A 20,231-nucleotide genomic window follows, 5' to 3' on the forward strand; every position below is an offset into this window, starting at 1 on the left:
AACTAAAGCTAAATTTGCCTTGGGAGACGAAGCCCTGTTCTAGAAATTCTATACTGTGTTCTCCAACTTAAGTGCAGCCAAAAGGTTAAAACTGATGCTTTGCCAGGGGCCTCTTCCGTGACACAATAATGTGCTTTAAGTGAGAGATACCATCAGAGGCAGGGTTCTGGGCCCTGCAGGATGGCACTGTTGTCATATGTGGCTGCCCTGGCTTCTGAGAGTCTTACTTTTGTTCCAAGGATGGAGGTGGCCCACACTTTCTTCTCTGCTTCTAAGTAATTAGCAGTAACTGTGCAGCTTCTCTCTCTGCTCTCCCTAGGTATAGGAATGAATGCCAAATGACACTGACCCTTCCCAGGCAATAGCTCAATGCCACCTCGGCAGGGCTTGGCGGAAGCAGAGAGGAAGTCTGAAAAATGAGGCCTCAGCGGACGCCCAGTAATGACATTCTGAATGGACCAGATGTGACTCTGCTCTGCTCTACACTACTGCACGGCCACATGCAAAATCGAGAGAGACCTCCGACTGGCACAGCACAGGCAAGCGCATGTGTTGGCAGCCGGTGGTGCCATACAGAAAACCAGGAGTTCATTTTCCACATGGCTTGTCCTCGGGACACTGCAGGAAATGGACTCCAAAGTACAACAGCAAATAACATCTCAATGGCAATTGTCTGCACTAATAAACATGAAATCCCCATAGGAAGCAAAGACTGTTGTTATTTTGTGATTACCAGATATTCTCCCACTTCAGAACAATTATAACACTTGTGGTATCTTGAAAGGTCAGAGCTCTTTCACCAACCCTCTGTAACCACTTATACCTGTAAGACAGAAAAGGTTAAGCTCTTCCTACATTTAAACAATCTGCACATAAAACGCATGTGTGAAAGTGTGTGAATACAAAATAGGTAATATTTTTGAGTACTTACTGTACATCAAAAATTGACTTAAAGTACTTTATGTATAGTAGCTTAAAAGAATACCTTAAAATATATTAATTAGGTATTACAGTTTTCTAAAGTCAGAGGTGAAAAGAACTGATGCACAGAGAGGTTAACAGTAACTTGCCCAAGGTCATACCACTGGTAAATGGCAGAAACATGATCAAACCGTATTCTGTGTCTATAGCCTATGCTTTAATAGATTAAAACATATATAAAATGGGGGAAACCATCCTCAGTCAATTTCCAGTTTTCCTATTCATAATATAACAGATAACAGTTTGTTAAAATAATAATAGCAACAATGTATTCAAATGTGTATACATACGCATACATGTGCTTATGTATAAGTGATATGAATGACAACAATGATACAATGGAGAGGAGGGAGAAATTAGTATTATTTTGTTATTACAAGGTATTTGCACTATCCATGAAGCAGCACAGTGTTAACTCAGAGTGTGCTCAGATTAGTTGTAAATGTGTATTGCAAATTCTAGAGCAACTACTAAAAAAGGTTAATAATTAAAACTAATATGCTAGAAAAGGAGAGAAAATGGAATCATAAAATTCAGTTAAAACCACAAAAGGCAAAAAAAGAGTGGAAGATGTAAACAGAAACAGAAAAAGGGTAACAAATAGAAAACAATAACAAATAAATAGATATTAATCCAACTATATTAATAATCACTTTAAATATCAGTGGTCTAAATATACTAAGAGACAGAAATTGTCAGAGTGGGTGAAAAAATGAGACCCAACTACATGTTGTCTACAAGAAACTCACTTTAAATGTAAAAACACATATAGATTTAAAGTGAGTGGAGAAACATATACCATGCTAACACTATCAAGATAAAGGAGAAGTAGCTATTTTAATTTCAGACAGATCAGAATTCAGAGCAAGGCAAGTTATCAGGGATAAAGGGTGGCATCAGATAGTGACAAAGGGATCAATTCTCTAAGAAGACATAACAATCCTGAATATGTATGAGCCTAGCCAGAGATCACCAAAATAAGTGAGGCAAAAACTGATAGAACAGAAAAGAGACATAAAAAAAATCCACTATTATAGTTGAAGACTTCAATACCCTCTATCAGAAATGGACAGGTGCAGCAGGCAGAAAATCAGTGAGGACATAGTTGAATTCACCACCACCATTAATTAACTGGATATAATGGACATCTATACAGACTACTTCATTTAACAAGAGCAGAATGAACATTCTTCTCAGGCTCACATGGAACATTCACCAAGATAGATCACATTACGGGCCACAAAACTATAAAACACACCTTAATAAATTTAAAAGAATAGCAATTATATAATGTCTGCTCTCAAACCACCATGGAATTAAACTAGAAATCAATAACAGAAAGATAGATGGAATATTTCAAAATACTTGGAGATTAAATAACACACTTCTAAATAACACATGGGTCAAAGAAAAAAAATCACAAGAGAAATTTTAAAATATTTTGAACTAAATGAAAACCCAACTTATCAAAATGTGTGGGATGTAGTAAAAGCAGTGCTTAGATAGAAATTTATAGCATTGAATGCATGTATTTAAAAAAAAGAAGAAAGAAAAACCTGAAATCAAAAATCTAACTTTCAAAGCCTTGAAATACTAGAAAAAAAGAGGAAAATAAATCCAAACTAAGCAGAAAAGAAATAATGAAAAATAGAGCAGGAATCAGTAAAATGAAAACAGGAAATCAATACAGAATATCAATTAAACCAAAAGTTGGTTCTTTGAAAAGATCAATAAAATTTGATAAGTATATAGCCAGGCAAACTAAGGAAAAAAGAGAGGACACAAATTACTAATATCCAAAATGGAAGAGGAGACCATCAGTACAAATCTCTTGGACATTAAGAGGATAATAAAGGAATACTAGGCCCACAAATTTGATAATCTAGATCTTGAAAGATGTGATCTACCAAAACTCGCACAAGAAGAAACAATCTGAACAGACCTATACCTATTAAAGAAATTGAATCAATAATTAATAACCTTCTAAAACTGGGTCCAAATGGGTTCACTGGGAAATTCAACCAAACATTTGATGACAAAATTATACCAATTCTTTATCATCTCTTTCAAAAGGTAAAATCAGAAGGAACACTTTCTAACTCATTCTATAAGGCCAGCATTACCCTAATTTGGAAACCAAGGACACTGCAAGAAGACAAAACTATAACCAGTATCTCTCCTGAACAAAGAGGCAAAATTCCTCAAAAAATATTAGCAAGTCAAATCCAACAATGTGGAAAAAGAATTACACGCCATGACCAAGTGGAATTTATCCCGAGTATGCAAGGCTAACTCAACATTTGAAATTTGATTAATATAATCCATCATATCAACAGTCCAAAGGACAAAAATCCCATTATAACATCAATAGAGGTAAAAAAGAGTATTTGATAAAATCCAACACCCATTCATGATAAAAACTCTCAGTAAACTAGGAATAGAATAAAACTTCCTCAACTAGATAAAGAATACTTACAAAAACTCTACAGTTAACATCATACGTTGTGGTGAGAAACTTGAAGCTTTTTCACTAAGATCAGGAAAAAGGCAAAGATGTCCCCTCTTACCACTGCTCTTCAACATAGTATTGGAAGTCCTAGCTAACGCAATAAGACAAGAAAAGTAGACAAAGGGTATCCTGATTGATTGGGAATAAAAAATAAATAAAAATGTCTGTTCACAAATGACACAATTGTCTGTAGAAAAACCCCAAAGACTCTAAAAGAATGGTCCAAATGCAGAACAGTGACAACACCAAACGCTGGTGAGGATGTGGAGCAACAGGAACTCTTGTTCACTGCAGGTGGGAATGCAAAATGTTGCAGCCATTTTTCGAAAACAGTTTGGCTATTTCTTACAAAACTAAACATGCACTTACATACAATCCAGCAATTACTCTCCTTGGTATTAAACCAAAGGAGTTGAAAACATATGTCCATGCAAAATCTTGCACATAGATGTTTATAGCAGCTTTATTCATAATTGCCAAAACTTGGAAGGAACCAAGATGTCTCTCAGCAGATGAATGAAATAATAAACTGTGGTACATCCAGACAACAGAATATCCTTCATCAATAGAAGAAATCAGCTACGAAGCCAGGAAAAGACACAGATGAAACTTAAATGAATATCACTACCTGAAAGAAGCCAATCTGAAAGGCTACGTACTATATGATTCCAACTATATGACATTCTGAAAACAGCAAAACTATGGAGACAGTAAAAAGATCTGTTTTTACAGGGGTTAAGGAGGAGAGAAGGATAAAGAGGTCAAGCATAGAGGATTTTTAGAGTAGTGAAATTACTCGTATAATACTATAATGGTGGATAAATATCATTAAAATTTGTCCAAACCCATAAAACATACAACACCAAGAATGACCCCTAATATAAACTATGGACTTTGGGTGATAATGATCTGTCAATGTAGATTCATCAATTGAAACAAATGTACTACTCTGGTGAGGGATGTTGATAGTAAGGGAGGCTGTACGTATGTGGGGGCAGGAGGTATATGGGAAATCTCTATACCTTCCTCCCAATTTTGCTGTGAACCAACAACTGTTTAAAAATAAAGTATTTTTTTAAATGTCAAATAATAGAAGCAGCATAGTTTTTTATTTAAAAATTATTTCCCTTTCCTTCTTTACAATTACTCTCCCTCTCGATACTGATAAAAAGACTGCGATATACTGTATTGTGCAAAACCTTTTTCCTTCAGCTTCTGAAAATTGGTAATAATTAGCTGGACAGAAAGATCAAATAAATATACATTCCTTTCTACTTTGCATTGCTGATCAGTCCTGTCAGCAAGCTCTATTTACACTTCAAAGACACAACTGGACTATTTCCTGTTTTCTCTTTAGGCTGTACTATAACCTCATCAAAGTGTTAATGGACAGTTGTGCAGAAAAGAGCTAATATAGCAGGCCTGAGACTGTTCTAGAAAGGTCTGCTTGCAAGACTGGCCCATGGATGTGGTCTGAGAACTTAGATTCAGGAGTGTTCCCAACCCATTCCCTAAATGAAAAGGGCAATTCACTGTGCCTAAACTGTGTGTGCAAACCATGTGGTTTATGCTGAACATCCTCTTTCCTTCTGGGAATCTGGAATTTTGGTAATACTAGGTAAAGAGGACCTTTGTGAAGAGTGCCCAGTAAAAACTCTGGATGCTGAGTCTCTAACAAGCTCTACTTAGAGTTGTATAATGATAGACCACATTTCACATGTGTGGTGGCCACTTGTTCCTGGAGGAATTAAGATCATCTCGTGTGGCTCCACAAGGCAAGGACTCTTTGAAGCTTGCACTGGTTTCCCCTGGACTTCACCCATGCACCTTTTCTGCTTTCTACTTTTGCTCTGTATCTTTTCACTGTAAGAAGTCTTAGCCATTAATAAAGCTATATCCTGAGTCCTGTGAGTCCTCACAGTGAATCACTGAACTTGGAGTTGGTCTTGGGTCCCAGTGCTAACCGTCCCTTTACATTTCCAAAAGAAGGGAAATAAAACATACATAAAAAAAAAAAAAAAACCCACAGGGAACTTTATAGGCTCAACTTATTTCAGTATTTCCTTCACTGTTGGTCCCTCTCTCTTTTGCCCCTCATAAATCTGATTCAGGTAGAAAAATATTTCTCCACCTAAACTTTCTTTTAGCTTAATTTTAGTGGCAATACACAAAAAAGCAAGTAGTAAATTTGTGCAGGTTCAGGGATCATAAGTGTTCCTTTGAAGAAATTATATGGCTCCTTTAAAAAAAAAAAACCCTCAATACAGCTGTGACTTATGTATTAAGTGGCAAAACACACACACACACACACACACACACACACACACACACACACACACACACACACACACACACACACACACACACACACACAGACAAAGAAAAGAAAAACTTCACAGTTCCTTGGGGGAAAAGTATGACAAAGTTCCAAGGAGAAATGGTCAAATAAACCTACAAAGAAAGAACAAAGAACAAAGAACCTTTATATTCCCCATCAGGTAATGCTGAGAGGTAGAGTGAACCTATCCCTAGATAGTTTCTTACTGAGGGAGAATAATGTCTAGAAGCTTGAGCAATATATTATGAAATTAGAAGAGGTGGGTGCCCCCTGACTATGCCAGAACAGAACATGCTGTGATACAAAAGGGCAGTGAGGCAGGACTCGGTGCTCCCCAGCCTGGGAGTGCACCCACTGGATGCACATTGGAATTCAAGGGCAAGAGATACTAGCAGAACCTCTGGAAGGATGTCGGCAGCCCTGGCTGGGCTTGGATGCTTTCCTGGTCAGCCATGAGGCAATGCTTTTCCTTGAGTACCTACCACTGAGTCAGCTTGGACCTAATCCTACCCCTCTGCAACTCAAGAATCTAACCTCAGGCACCAAGAGCTAACTAGGGTCTTGTTTGTTTTTTAGTAACATGTACTGGAAAAAATAAAATCAAAGGACCTTGTAGCAAAGTACATGGGACAAAGTTAAGAAAATAAAGGAGAACTTCAAAAAGTTCATGAAGAATAGAATGGAAAGAGATAATATGAATCTTTCCATGAACTTTATGAAATCTCACAGAACAAAGGTATGTTTTGTTCAGAGAAAATATTGTGACCAAGAGGCAGACAGCATCAAATTGCTGGAACTCACTCTGAATAGTTCATTGGGATTGTTCCGTCTGAAAACAAACATATCACAAATCCTTTGATTATTTGTATTTCGTGCACATTCAATCCTAGAGATTTCTTTTAGCCAGTTTTAGGCAAACTACTCTACACAAAGCATTCTACACTAACGCTCTACAGAAATACACACACATTCTTTAAAGGAGAAAGATAAACACAGATGTATAGATATATCATGATGCAATTAATTTAAATAGCTATCAACTTGTTTCTATAAGTCCAATATGGAACCAACCTAAATGTCCATTGACAGATAATTGGATAAAGAAAAATGTGGTACAGGCACAAAATGGAATATTTCTCAGCCATAAAAAAGAATAAAACTCTGCCATTTGCAGCAGAATGGATGAACTTGCAGAAAATTATGTCAAGGGAAATAAGCCAGGCACAGAAAGAGAAATATTTCATGTTCTCACTCATATGTGAGAGCTTAAAAGAGAAACAAAAACAAAAACAAAAAACAAACAGATTAATAATAATAAGTTGAACTGATAAAAGAAAAGAGGAGAACTATGGTTACTAGAGGTGGGAAAGGGAAGAGGGGCAAGGGATATAGTGAGAGGCTGGTTAATGGAAACAGAATTACAGCTAGATAGGAAGAGTAACTCCTTATTGGTGTACAGTCAACCCATGAATCTATAATTAACAATGATTTACTGCATGTCATCAAATGACTAGAAGAGAGGAGATCAAATGTTGACATCACAAAGAAACGGTTAAGTTCTGCAATGATGAATATGCTAATTACTCTGATTTGATCACACATTGTATGCATGATAACTGTACCTCATGAACATGTACAATCAGTATGTTTCTATAATTTTTAAAAAATTTTTGTCAAAATCATTTGACAAAAGAATCCGGAACTGAAAAAGATGAAGTATTTTGCTGCACTCATCTCAGTAGGTATTCTTCTAGGATACCATACTTTTGGTACATATTCCTTCTACCATACCATACTTTTTTGGTGGCTTTAGAGTATGTTTAACATTGCTAAGCCAGTCCCCCTCTTATTATTCATTTTCAAAATTTAATCTGGGCCTGGATGGTGCTCACATAGATGTTTGCTTTACAATAATCTGTTTTATGCATTTCTCTGTGTGTCATTTAACACTACAAAGAGATTTAATCACAAAAAAAAAAGAGAGAGAGAAGCAAGGAAACGATGAACACAACACAGAAAACAGTGGTTCCCTTGGGCAGGAAGAGAGGCAGATGAGGGCAGGAAGGGAGATGCAGGTGGTTTCAAAGTTTGTGGTGATGGTCTGTTTCTTAAACTGTGCGGTGGGTACATGGTTTCTTATTTTACTGTTTTTCTGTAGTCTGTACAAATATCATATACAGAAAAGATTATACCATCTCATAATTAAAATTTTAAAACAAAATTTCTTAGCCATTCCATATGCATATTTCCAAACAGATTTTAGCCTCAACTTCACAAGTTTCATTATAAATTCTCACTAGGATTTTTTAACAGAATTTCAATGAATTTGTGGACTAAATTGGTATATCCACAGAATCCTTATTGAAAGATGGAATGCTGAAAATGGCCCTACAAAATGACCAAATTCATGCTCTACTACAAAATTATATCATATTTAAAGTTTTCTCCTTTCCACTACTACATGACCCTACCACCTAGGTATGGGCCACTCCTCACCAACCTGTCTGGACACTGCAGCTAGTCAGTCCACCACCACCCCCAGCTCCTCAGAACCTACCAACATGTGCCTGTGCCTGGCTCACCAAGCTTCTCTACCAAATCTCTGGAAGGCAGGAATCATGTCTGAGACACATCTACCTCCTGTACCTGGCACATCTCCTGCACTTAGTAACTGTTTGCTAATGAGTTAACCAAACAAACAGATCAGCCTCGTGCCCTTTACTCCCTGCTGCTCCCTACAGACTAGATCACCAGCAGCAGACCACGATTCTCTCCTCTCACTGTGGATGAACAGAGCACACAGCCACCTAAATTCTAGGGACATGAAGATAAAACATTTTATCCTTGATAAGGAGAAAGTGTTTTTCAAAAAATAGGGGAAAAGTATTATCATCCCCAACTGCAATGATAGAGCTGGAATTTACTAAATATACCACACGGTACCACAAGAGAGTTTCTCAAAGACTGTAGAGGACATTCTATTTGTACCTTCTGTAAATGTTACTCTGATGGCAACAGCACCCTCTGCTGATTCTTAGCAGTAGAACCACGTGAAGAGGAAATGCAATTGAGTCCATGTTGGAAGTCTTACTATGCAAAAGCCTTCTTATTGTGGGGGAAAAAAACCCCAAAAAACAAAAGACAAATTATTCGCATCTCAGGTTCCCATTCTCCTTCATTTAACTTAATCTCTTACATGTTATAACAATCATATAACCAATAAAAGAGTTTATTAGGATTAACACAGAATTGGCTTAAATGTTACTTCAGCAAGTCAGTAGAAAAGACTCTACCCTGACCATGCTTACAATGCCAGCATTTTGTGAAGACAGTTACAGTCACATACAAGAAGATATATTCTAAAAGCATATCATTAAATGCAAAAATATACAGGATGTAGCATAGCCAGATGCTTAAGACTCTCAGTTCTGGAGTCACATGGTCCTGAGTGCAGACTGGAACTTTGCCACGTGCTAGCTTCATGGAATTCGAGAACTGACTTACACTATCAGCTTCAGATTCTTCAACAATAGTTCGGATGAGATAAGAGTACCTATCTCATGGGCTTGCTATGAAGATTAAATTAAATAATTAATATAAATATGAAACATTCAGCAAGAACCTATAATGAGTGCTCAAAAATGTTCCCTATCACTGTCATATTCATCATTATCAAGGGCATATCTTAGGTATGAGGAATACAATATGAAATTAAATCAATATTATGCTGTATTTGTTTAGAACAAGAAAGATCGGCCCTCTTTTCTGCAGTTCTGAATATTCCTGAGACAGATCTGCTCCTAAGAGACTTAACTCTTCGAGAATTGAGTAATCAGGCTACGTGTGTGTGTGCGCGCGCGCTATAAATATACACATACATATCTAAACATATATATACATGTATGTATAAAGAGAGAATGATAAAACAAATATGGCAAACACACGTCATAAATTGGTGAATTTGGCATAAAGGCTATACAGGAGTTCTCTGTATTTGTACTATATGAAATTATTTCAAAATAAAAATTTTAAAGACTATAAAGTAATATAACAGATGTCTTAGAAGCAATTTTTACAGATAATTGGTAATCTCTAAAAAACATGTCTTCCAGATCACGTCTGATAAGAAAGAGCAGAAGTTGCTGATGTTTGCCTTATAAACGTTGAGATAGACACTTAGCAGCTGTATTCAGATTTTTAAGAATTTTTTGTATGTAGCAAAGTACCCTACCACAGGTTCACAGATACAAAGTATCCTACCGCAAGTACAGAGATACAAAGTACCACACCATAGGTTCACAGATACAAAGCACCCTACCATACACATAGGTGCACAGATGCAAAGGACCCTACCACAGGTGCACAGATGCAAAGCACCCAACCACTGGTGCACAGATACAAAGCACCCTACCACAGGTGAACAGATGCAAAGAACCCGACCTCAGGTGCACCTGGGTTGAAAGAGAAAAGGAGATGAGGAAGCAAGGGGAAGAAGAGTGCGGCTTCTCTGGATCTATGAAGCAGCCTGAGAGCCAGGCCTGACCAGCCTCTGGGGGCCTCCATGGCCCCGGAGAGGTGGGACCAGGGCAGAGGTTCACTCTCCTGATGGAGAGGCTCAACCAGCTGATCCCCAGCCTCGGCATAGCAAGGAGGCAGACGGGCCTGCAGCACTGCTCTGCAGTATTCTGAAGATGCACCTCTTCCTCTACGGGCCATGTAGAACTGTGAGAGCTTTGACAGAAAGATCCAGGCCAATGCAGCTAAGAATCTTTTAGCTAAAGAAGGAGAAAGAGCTTTAAGGTAATAGGCCCAGGACAATTTACCTAGGAGCCCTTCAACGGTGTGACCCTTGCGAGCAGGCAGCCCCCCATCCATTCTCTTTGTAATCCTTATATGCATGCCTACTGTGTGCCAGGTACTGATTATGTGATTCTAAGAGATAATCCTGAACAAAATAGACAAAAATACTGCCTCATGGAGCTTACTTTTCTTAAATAAAATAAACTAAATAAGTAAAACGGAATAGTGTTATAGATAGTACAATGGAGAAAAATCAAGCTGGGCAGGTGGGGGGTAGGGGAAGCAGGAGCTTACAGGTGTAGCATGGAAGGAAATGCCTCACTGAGAAGCCATCAGTGAGTCAGGCCCAGAGAGAGACATGGCCCATGCAGGGATCTGGGCAACAGCACTGCAGGCAGAGGGGTGGCAGGCCAAGGATCCAAGCACGCAGCAGGCCTGGCACAGTCAAGGAACAGTGAGGAAGCCATTACAGCTGGAGCACAGCGAGTGGGTGGGGGAGAAGACAGTAGGGGATAAGGCCAGAGAGGGACAGCAGCAGTGTGGGATGAGTTGGGGGAGGCATGCTGGGGGCCTATAGGCTGCTGTAATGGCTCACAAGTTTTGAAACAGAAAGGGAGTTCTAGGGAGCAGCTGCAGCAGGGACCACCCCACCCCTCTCAGCTCATCATGGTGGAGAAATTGAATCTTGTTCACCCATCACCAAGGCCAGCTGCTCACAATGGTGAGACCAGGGCAGGCTGGACACACAACTCAACACCATAGACACCTGAGGACATGAGGGCTGGAGCACGGACAGCAGAGACAAAGTTCTCTGCTAATGCTAGCACCGGGGACACAAGCATCTGAACCCTGGGTAAAGATTAGGACACATTAGTAGCATGCTCAATGATATATATTTAGAATGGGATGGATTTTTGTCTGCAGAGCCCCAAAAGACAGAATAAAGGTAAATGGACTGACGTACAAAGACACGCTCAAGGAAAGGCTAAATTTTCATATCTTCACAAAAATGGGCTGCTCCCAGGACAGGGCACCTGACCAGGAAGCTGCCAGCACCTGCACAATGGCCAGCTGAGGCTGTAGCTTCTGAGCAAGTTCAAGCCCAGGAGAGGTCATCATCTAGACCACCTTTCAGATCCTTCCTAATTCTTAGAGTTCAAGATTCAGGGCATGGCAGAAAGAGCACTAAAGAAAAATAAGAAAGCCTGAAAACTAAGCCACCTAAGTAGGCAACTTCCAGAATGCTGGAAAAAGAACAAAAAAAGCCTAAAGGAAACAGATGATTTTCTAGGAAATCACATAAATATTAAATTTGATTCAAAAGTAGAAAACCTGAGCATGACTGCATCAGTTTCACTCCAATACCTGTGAGTGAAAACAGGAAAACACTAAATACCAAGGAACTGAAGCCAGTGGCTTAAAAATAAACTTACATATGACAAGGAGAGCTTATCTTACGGGTTCTAGAATGTTTACCATTAGAATATATATTAATGAAATTTGTTATATTAATAGTGCAAAGAAAAAAAAGTCATGTGATCGTCTATAGTTGCCCAAAGATGTATCTGGTAATTTAACAACCATTCCTGATTTTTAAAAAAAAAACCAACTAGCCTAGGAATAAACAGAAACTTTAAATAGTAAAATTACATAACAAAAACCTTGAGCAAACATACATAGTAATAAAACATTTAAAATATTCCCATTCAGTTGAAAATATAAAATGATTCAACTACATTGACAAGAATTTGTCAGCATCTTTCAAAATTATATATGCATTTACCCTTTGACCTAGCAATCCCATTTCTAAGAAAGTATCCCAAAGACAAGCTGGCAAAATAAGAAATGATGTATGAACAGGCTATTCACTGAACCATTATCTGTAATAGAAAAGATTGGAAATCAATGAAAGATCCATTAATAAATTACCTACATAGATGTTTTAAAAAGAGAAAATGAGAGAAATCACTATATACTGCTAGTCATCTCCAGAATTTATTAATTGGAAAAAAGCAAAGAACGTAAGAGGTAATACGGCACGCCTCATTGAAAAATGAACTGAGGAGAAATATAAATATATTAATGTATAGCATTACATATTCAAAAAGAAATATTTGAAGAATAAGCCAAAGACTAATGTAAAGTGTTACCTTTGAAGAGAGGAAAAGAACGGGAAAGATGACAACGACAGAAGTCAAACCTCTCTGAACTGTCTTATTTTAGTTTCAACTTTGGAGCCATGCAAATGTGGTACATAATTTTTTTTTTAAATGTAGAAATAGAAGCAAAGAAATCCTTACAACAAAAAAACAATGGAAATAATTCACTCTAATTTGTATATATCAAAGTGGTAACACAAAGAAGAATTATTACAGGCAACTTAACTTTACACCTCTAGAGTAATATATCCTAAGTACATAGCTAACTGCAAAGAAAACCTTAATTAAAAGAGCATTCAATAGGCTTATTGTTAACAATATTAGTAATGTTTTTTTGAAATTATTACGTGTTGTGTCACTGTTAAGAACGAATCTTTTCAGTATAAGAAAAAAGATATAAGTATACAGTCAAAGAAGTTAATGCAAAATCCTGGGATCTTTAAATAAATGTATGATTTATTTCTTCACATTATAAAATCTACAAATTTCTTAGCTCTGCCTACTGAAAACCCTAAAAATAATGAAAACTCAAGAGCAACATGCATCCCTAGGATCCAGATTACGGTCTCTAAATACCAGTTCAACTAAAATGAATAAGACCTCCTAGAGAAACAGCCAATTCCAAGTCTGAGCACGAAATAAACAAGATGAACCTGAGGCATCTTGTCGTTAGGACACAAGCAAGCCATGAAAGAGGAATAGTCATGTCAAAAGAAATAGGAGCCAATGACTAATGACAGGACAATTTGAGCACCAAAATAACAATAGAAAGAATAATGGTTGCAAATACACTAAAATGCATAAACTATATTTTTTAATCCATGATTTCATAATATACCCCTAACAACTTACAAGGCAAATTCATTGTTCTGTAAATTGACAAAGAGAAAGAATCAAGCAGTTACCCTGCCTTCCTGTACTAACTATACTATAACTATAGTATAACTGTAACTAAACTATACTATACCTATACTAACTATACTATACTGTAACTATACTAACTATACTTCATAGAGTTCATGGAAAATAGAATTGAAAGATAATATGGATCTTTTCATGACCTTTTTGAAGTCCACTCATATTCCATGGTAACTAAATAGTTGATAAAGAGAAAATTCTTCTTTGCAGACATAAGAGTCCTGGCTAACAGATTTAGAAGGAATGACAGAATGAGGAAGTCACCATTTGTGATCTCTAATAAAATAATGTGGTATTTCTCTTTCGATGCTTGGCTTATTTCACTTAACATAACTTTCTCCCAGCACATCCGTGTTGCTATGAATGGCAGAATTTAATTCTTTTTTATGGCTGAGTAGTATTCCATTGCATATATTTACCACATTTTCCTTATCCAGTCATCCATCAATGGACATTTGGTTGGTTCCATATCTTGGCTATTGTAAATACAGCTGTGATAAACATAACAGTGCAGGTATCCCTTCAACATTATGATTTCCATTCCTTTGGGTATATACCCAGCAGTGGGATTGCCGAATTATATGGTAGTTCTATCTGTAATTGTTTGAGAAACCTCCATACTGTTTTCCATAATGACTGCACTAATTTACAGTCCCACCAACAGTGTAGGAGAGTTCCCCTTTCTCTGTATCCTCACCAGCATTCCTTATTCTCTGTCTTTTTGATAATAGTCTAACTACAATGAGATGACATCTCAATGTGGTTTTGATTTGCATTTCTCTGGTGATTAGTAATGTTGAGCATTTTTTCATGTATCTGTTGGCCATTTGTATGTCTTCCTTTGGGAAATGTCTACTCAGCTCCTTTCTGGGGAGGAAGGGAGGGAGGGAGGGAGGGAGGGAAGGAGGGAAGGAGGGAAGGAAGGAAGGAAGGAAGGAAGGAAACAATCACAATAATACATTGAACTCTCAGAAGGAGAGAACAGAACTATGGTAATGAGAACTGATAAGGGGGAGGGGTTTTAAGGAGAAATTGGTTAATGGACACAAAGAATGATTACATTTTGCAATGCTGAATATGCTAAATACCCTGATTTGATCATCACATATTGTACACAAATACTGTACACAACTCTGCACCCCACAAATATGTATAATCAATTAACATACAAAAAAGTTCAAAAGGACAAAAAATAAAATAAAATAAAATAAAATAATGGATATAGGTGCCCAACATTTAGTAAAACATTTGGTAAACATTCATGGAGAAATTTATAACAAAAGGAGCAGGCTGAAAAATCCCTGAATCTACTGATCAATCTTAACAATTAATATTTGCAGAAGCAGATATTACGTCTTTCTGATAAAATGCAATAGGAAGTACATGATATTACCTGCGTAGTATCTCTGCCAAAAAAAGAAAAATCTAAATCTAATCAAGCCTCTAGATATAACCACCAGTAGACAGGAAATACAGGAGACAGAGAAACATGTTAATACTAGAGCAATCATCCAACATGCAGAAAACTTTAGAGACAAATAACAGATCCAATTTCTTCAACAAATAAAAGGTATGAAAAAAAGAGATAGGCTGTCATAGATCATAGGAGACTTAAGCACGTCAACCAAAAGTGAAAACACAAATAGGTTTAAAGTAAAATGATGGAAAAAGTCATTCCATGCTAACATTAGCGAGCTGGAGTGCTTATTTTTAATAGAAGATAAAATAAGATTTTGGAGAAAAGAATATCACCAGAAATAAAAATGGTCATTTCACAATAATAAAAAGTCAGTTAGTCAAGAGGATATAATAGTCTCCAATGTTTATAAATATAGTAACAGAGCTTCAAAATATGACAGCAAAGACTGATAGAACAACCAGGAGAAAAACACAAATCTACAAGCATAATTGGAGATTTCTCTCAGTAACTAATAAAACAGGTAGGCAGAAAATCAACATTCTCAACTAACTTTACCAGACTAACATTTTAGAACACTCAACAATAGCAGAATACATATTCTTCTCAAGTACACAGGGAATATATACCAAGATAGAACATATTCTGGGACATAAAACAAATCTCAGTAAATTTTAAAAACAAAATACAAAGCACCACAATAAAATTAAATTAGAAATCAGTAACAGAAAGATCTCCAGAAAATCTTATATTTAGAAACTAGGTGACACACTCCTATCTAACCCATAGATCAAAGAAGAAATCAAAGGAAAATTAGAGAGTATTTTAAAGTGAATAAAAACAAAAATAAACATTACAATTTATGGAATGCCATAAAAGCAGTACTTAGGTGAAAGTTTATAGCACTAAATGTCTCTCTATTATAAAAGGATTGTTCTGAAATAAATGACTTGAGCTCCCTCCCTCAAAAAACAACTAGAAAAAGAAGAGCATATTACAAAGTAGGCAGGAAAGAAAATCGAAAGAATAAAAATCAACATGCAAATCAATGAAATACAAAACAGAAAAACAGAAAACTTAATAAAACTAAAATCTGGTCCTCTGAGAAGATCAATAAAATTGATTAACTTCTAGCCTCACTGATCAGGAAAAAAAAAATGAAAGAAGACCCAAATTACCAATATCAGGAACCAGGTAGCATCACTACAGATTCTACAGATATTAAAAAGATAAGAAACTATTATGAACAACTTTATGCAAATAAATGTGGCAACTTAGATAAAACAGAAAAATTCCTTCGGAGGCACAAAACACCAAAGTTAGCTCAAGAAGAAATAGATAATCTAAATAGCTCCATATCTATTAAAGAAATTAAAACTGTAGTTTAAAAACTTTCCCAAACAGAAATCTCCAGGCCTTCATGGCTTTACAGGTGAATTCTACCAAGCAATTAAGGAAGTAATACTTCCAATTCTACGCAAAATCCTCAAAAAAATTCAAGAGGAAGGAATACTTTCCAACTCATTCTATGAGATCAGCAGTGGCCTAGACCACATAAAGACATTACAAATCAACTAGAAGATATAATGGAAGAGAAGTAAAGATTAAATACTTACTAAAAACCTTAACAATAAATGTGCAAAACTAATACGAAGAAAATTCTAAAACACTCCTAAATGACATAAAAGTATTTTTGAACAAACTGAAAGACATTACACATTTTCGGATGGAACAATTCAACAACAAAGATGTTAATCCTCTCGGATTAATATCTACATTTGACACAATTCCAATAAAAATGCCAATAAACACAGAAAAACCTGGAAATCTTCCTGAGCCAAAAAGCAAAGACAACTCAAAGACTAGTGAAGGTGTATCTAAAGGGCACAAAAGCCAGCTTGGAGTAGATCCCACTGATGAAATTAGGGACAATTTTAGCTTCAAAAAGAATAATGTCTGCAATTGATTATAAATTATTTAATAATTATCCAAGAGTCTTAAGTGATACTAAACAAGAAAGAGAGGAAAGAGAAAGAGAAAGCTCAAAATTACTTCCACCATAGGAGATGACTATTACATCAATTTCTTAATCTGAAAATCAGTGGTTAAAAGTGAAAGAATTAAGCATTTAACCTGCCTTTACAGGAGTTTATCCAAATGATATGAGAAAAGTTCCTTACAAAAGCTCAGCTAATATGTGTAGAAATAATGACATAATTAGAAAATCAACATTTTCTAAATTCCAACCAAAAAAACTGATTTAGGCAAGGATCATTGATGAATGTCAAATACATCAGGTGAAGACTTGAGGAACTAGATATTGGAAAAGAAAACCTCTGCAATGAAGATATCTATTGGTCATCATCTTAACTAAATGATGAAACTTGGCATTACTAATAATGGAACAATCTGACATTGTGTCCCTTTTAACATGATGCAAAATGAAGTACATAATTTCCCCCATAAAATATCCTTGCCAAAAATGTTAAACTTGAGTCTATGCAAGTCTTTACACCAAACTCCAAGTTTACAGGATACAAAGGAACAATACCGAGAGGAAAAAATCAGACAGATCAAAATAGGGGGCATTCTACATTACTTCTTTTCTGCCATTTGGCTTAAGTCCCCTCCTCTTCTCTGCCTTAGCTTTGGTAAGTGTGACCCACATTGACACACTGCATACAGGATAAAGGTGGGCTTCTCTTTATTCTCATCCTGGACAGGTTCTACACTGGCCCTGCTGGCAAATTTACCAAATTCCTTTGAGAAAGTAGAGAAGAAGTTTCGGGGAAGAGGGGAGTGGAAAAATACGGAACATCAGAGGAAAAGATGAGTAGAAACTACATCCAGAAGGTAGAGTAGAGAATGATGGTAGTGAAAGAAGCAGAACCAGAAACTAGAGATTCCACCCAGCCGAGGTATTATTCCACAAGTCGTAGAATGACATCAGGGTGTGGGAGGAGAGATGTGCCAATAAATTATCAAGTGACCAGTTAGGGGGACAACTGTTGACTCAGACATAAAAATTGGTTCCCTATTCTCTACAACCTTTTGATTTCAAAATGAAACAAAAATTCAATTAATTTCACCTTTTTTGGTGAAGAGATCACGAAATGTACCACATAGGTAGAAAACTCCACCACCGTGCATATCGACATGGAGTTGGTAGCCATGCAGTCCGTGCTCTGGGCTGTCATCCAAAAAGGGGCTATGAGGAGGCAGCTCATAGGGACTGAAAAGGAAGGCAAAATGTACACACAAACTTGTCAATACAAGAAGAAATATCTGGGTTGAAAAATACTTAAAAAAAAATTAACATCCATGCAAAGCACTACTTCCTACCAATGAGACTCTATAGGATTCCCAATAATCTTCAATACTATGAACTCAAAAGAATTGCTTCATGTTTCTTTTACTAACTTCTATAAAAACAGGCAAGGACATGAGTTTCATAGGCAGCCACAAGACCACCATGAGCAAACGTATTTTTGAGATCTACCCCAAGACAAAAGTTCTACAAAGGCAGCTCTGCCCCTCAGCATTCTTCTCAGTATCCAGAAGACAGAAGTGCTCATCAGGAAAATGCACCCACCAATAAATCTGTAGATTAGGAACCAGGGCAGAAAACCCAAAACCAAGATGAACAAAGCTTTACTCAATAAGGAAAAACCTTACTATGTGACAAACTCAAAACCATCCAAGAAATTTTCAGGTAATAAAAAAATGAACACAGGAGACTCTGAGTCCACAGCGGAAGGGTGAGAGCTATAGTGAAATGGGAAGCATGTTCCCCACCTAAAGACATTCAAATTTGTCAAAAGACACCTGCTGTACAGACCAAACAAAACACATCTGCAGGCCAGATTCAGCCAGAAGGACCTGAATCTGCATGCCTTGCAAGATATGAAAATTCACACAAGTGCAAGAACTGGAGGGAGCACTGGCACTTGTAGCAAGGAAGTTATCTTGCCCCTATAAATAACAGTCTACTAGGTATAAATTCCTTAGCTCAGAATAAAGCAAATATGTACTCATGAATAATCTAATTATTTTAGCAACAGCTAAGTAATTATGCCTGTTGGCTTGTGTTTACTGATTAAAATCAGAATATCTTTGTAGTTATTCTCAGGATATTAAGATGGTATCAACTTCTAATTCTTTATATTTACTGTACAAAAATTTAATACACCCACATACAAATACGTACATAGAAGCAGAGCCTAATGTGCTCCTCTCCACAAGGTGATGGAAATGAAGACTTGCCATGACAAAAGCCAGTTCTTCCTCCTTCTGAAAAGTTAATTAGAAAGAACACATTTTTCAACTGAAATATTTTAATTTTTCACAAGGTCACTGTGAAGATCCCAGCACATTCATTTTGTAGACAGATGCAGTTTCTTACAACTGTAAGATCACCACAGTACTAATGCATTATTACTGCTAATATATTATTACTATCTAGTAAGACTTATAGTCATACTGACAGCAGGATCACAATTCACCCACATATGTAGAGCATGCAATACTAAAAGAATTAACATCCTAGTACTTGTGAAATATCAAAATACTATATTATAATGATTGAGGAAATTCATATTGTTAGTCCCAGACTGCTTCAAACTCTTTTCAAAGATAAAAACAATACCGTAAGACCTTCACAGATAGCAGGTTAATTCCACAAATCCTGAATATTACTGCACAGTGTTCCTCTCTCAAGTAACTGCTTGGTTGGCAAACACAGTGGGAAGGATTAGATTCAACTTCTTCACTTGTTCATCAGGTTGAATAGCAAAAAATGTGACTGTTCAGGAACTGATACCCATTTCTCCCCAGATTCATAGCCGACACTGATTGGAGTAGGTAAACCCGAGTAGTAAATCTGAAGGGGCCATTCTCCAATAGTCAGGAGCTGAAGATCTTGATTCTGTCTAATCATTGTATACAGAAGTACACTGCTATCCTCAGAATCAAATTTGTGAACTACTATCTTAAAACACCCCTAGCCAAAGCCATAGACTTAAACCTGTGGTGTACAGAGGTACATCACACTGTTCTGCTTTTCAATGAAGTGACTGCCCAGAAAACAACCCCCACTAGCAATCATCCTGG

The 20,231-nt window shown here is 36.8% G+C and overlaps 1 protein-coding gene across 11 annotated transcripts in view; it reads right to left on the reverse strand.

Moving 5' to 3' along the window:
- Positions 1-20,231, reverse strand: part of FBXO15 (F-box protein 15) — an 81,992-nt gene that overhangs the window by 40,429 nt on the left and 21,332 nt on the right. For all 11 annotated transcript variants that reach the window (XM_063077021.1, XM_063077029.1, XM_063077027.1 and 8 more), the window contains 2 exons: positions 19,330-19,412; positions 18,212-18,354 (listed from right to left, as the gene is read on the reverse strand). In XM_063077021.1, the coding sequence (XP_062933091.1) occupies positions 18,212-18,354; positions 19,330-19,412 (226 nt within the window). The remainder of the gene's footprint in view (positions 1-18,211; positions 18,355-19,329; positions 19,413-20,231) is intronic.

Source organism: Cynocephalus volans, chromosome 13 (assembly GCF_027409185.1).
Source record: "Cynocephalus volans isolate mCynVol1 chromosome 13, mCynVol1.pri, whole genome shotgun sequence".
Lineage (NCBI taxonomy): Eukaryota > Metazoa > Chordata > Mammalia > Dermoptera > Cynocephalidae > Cynocephalus > Cynocephalus volans.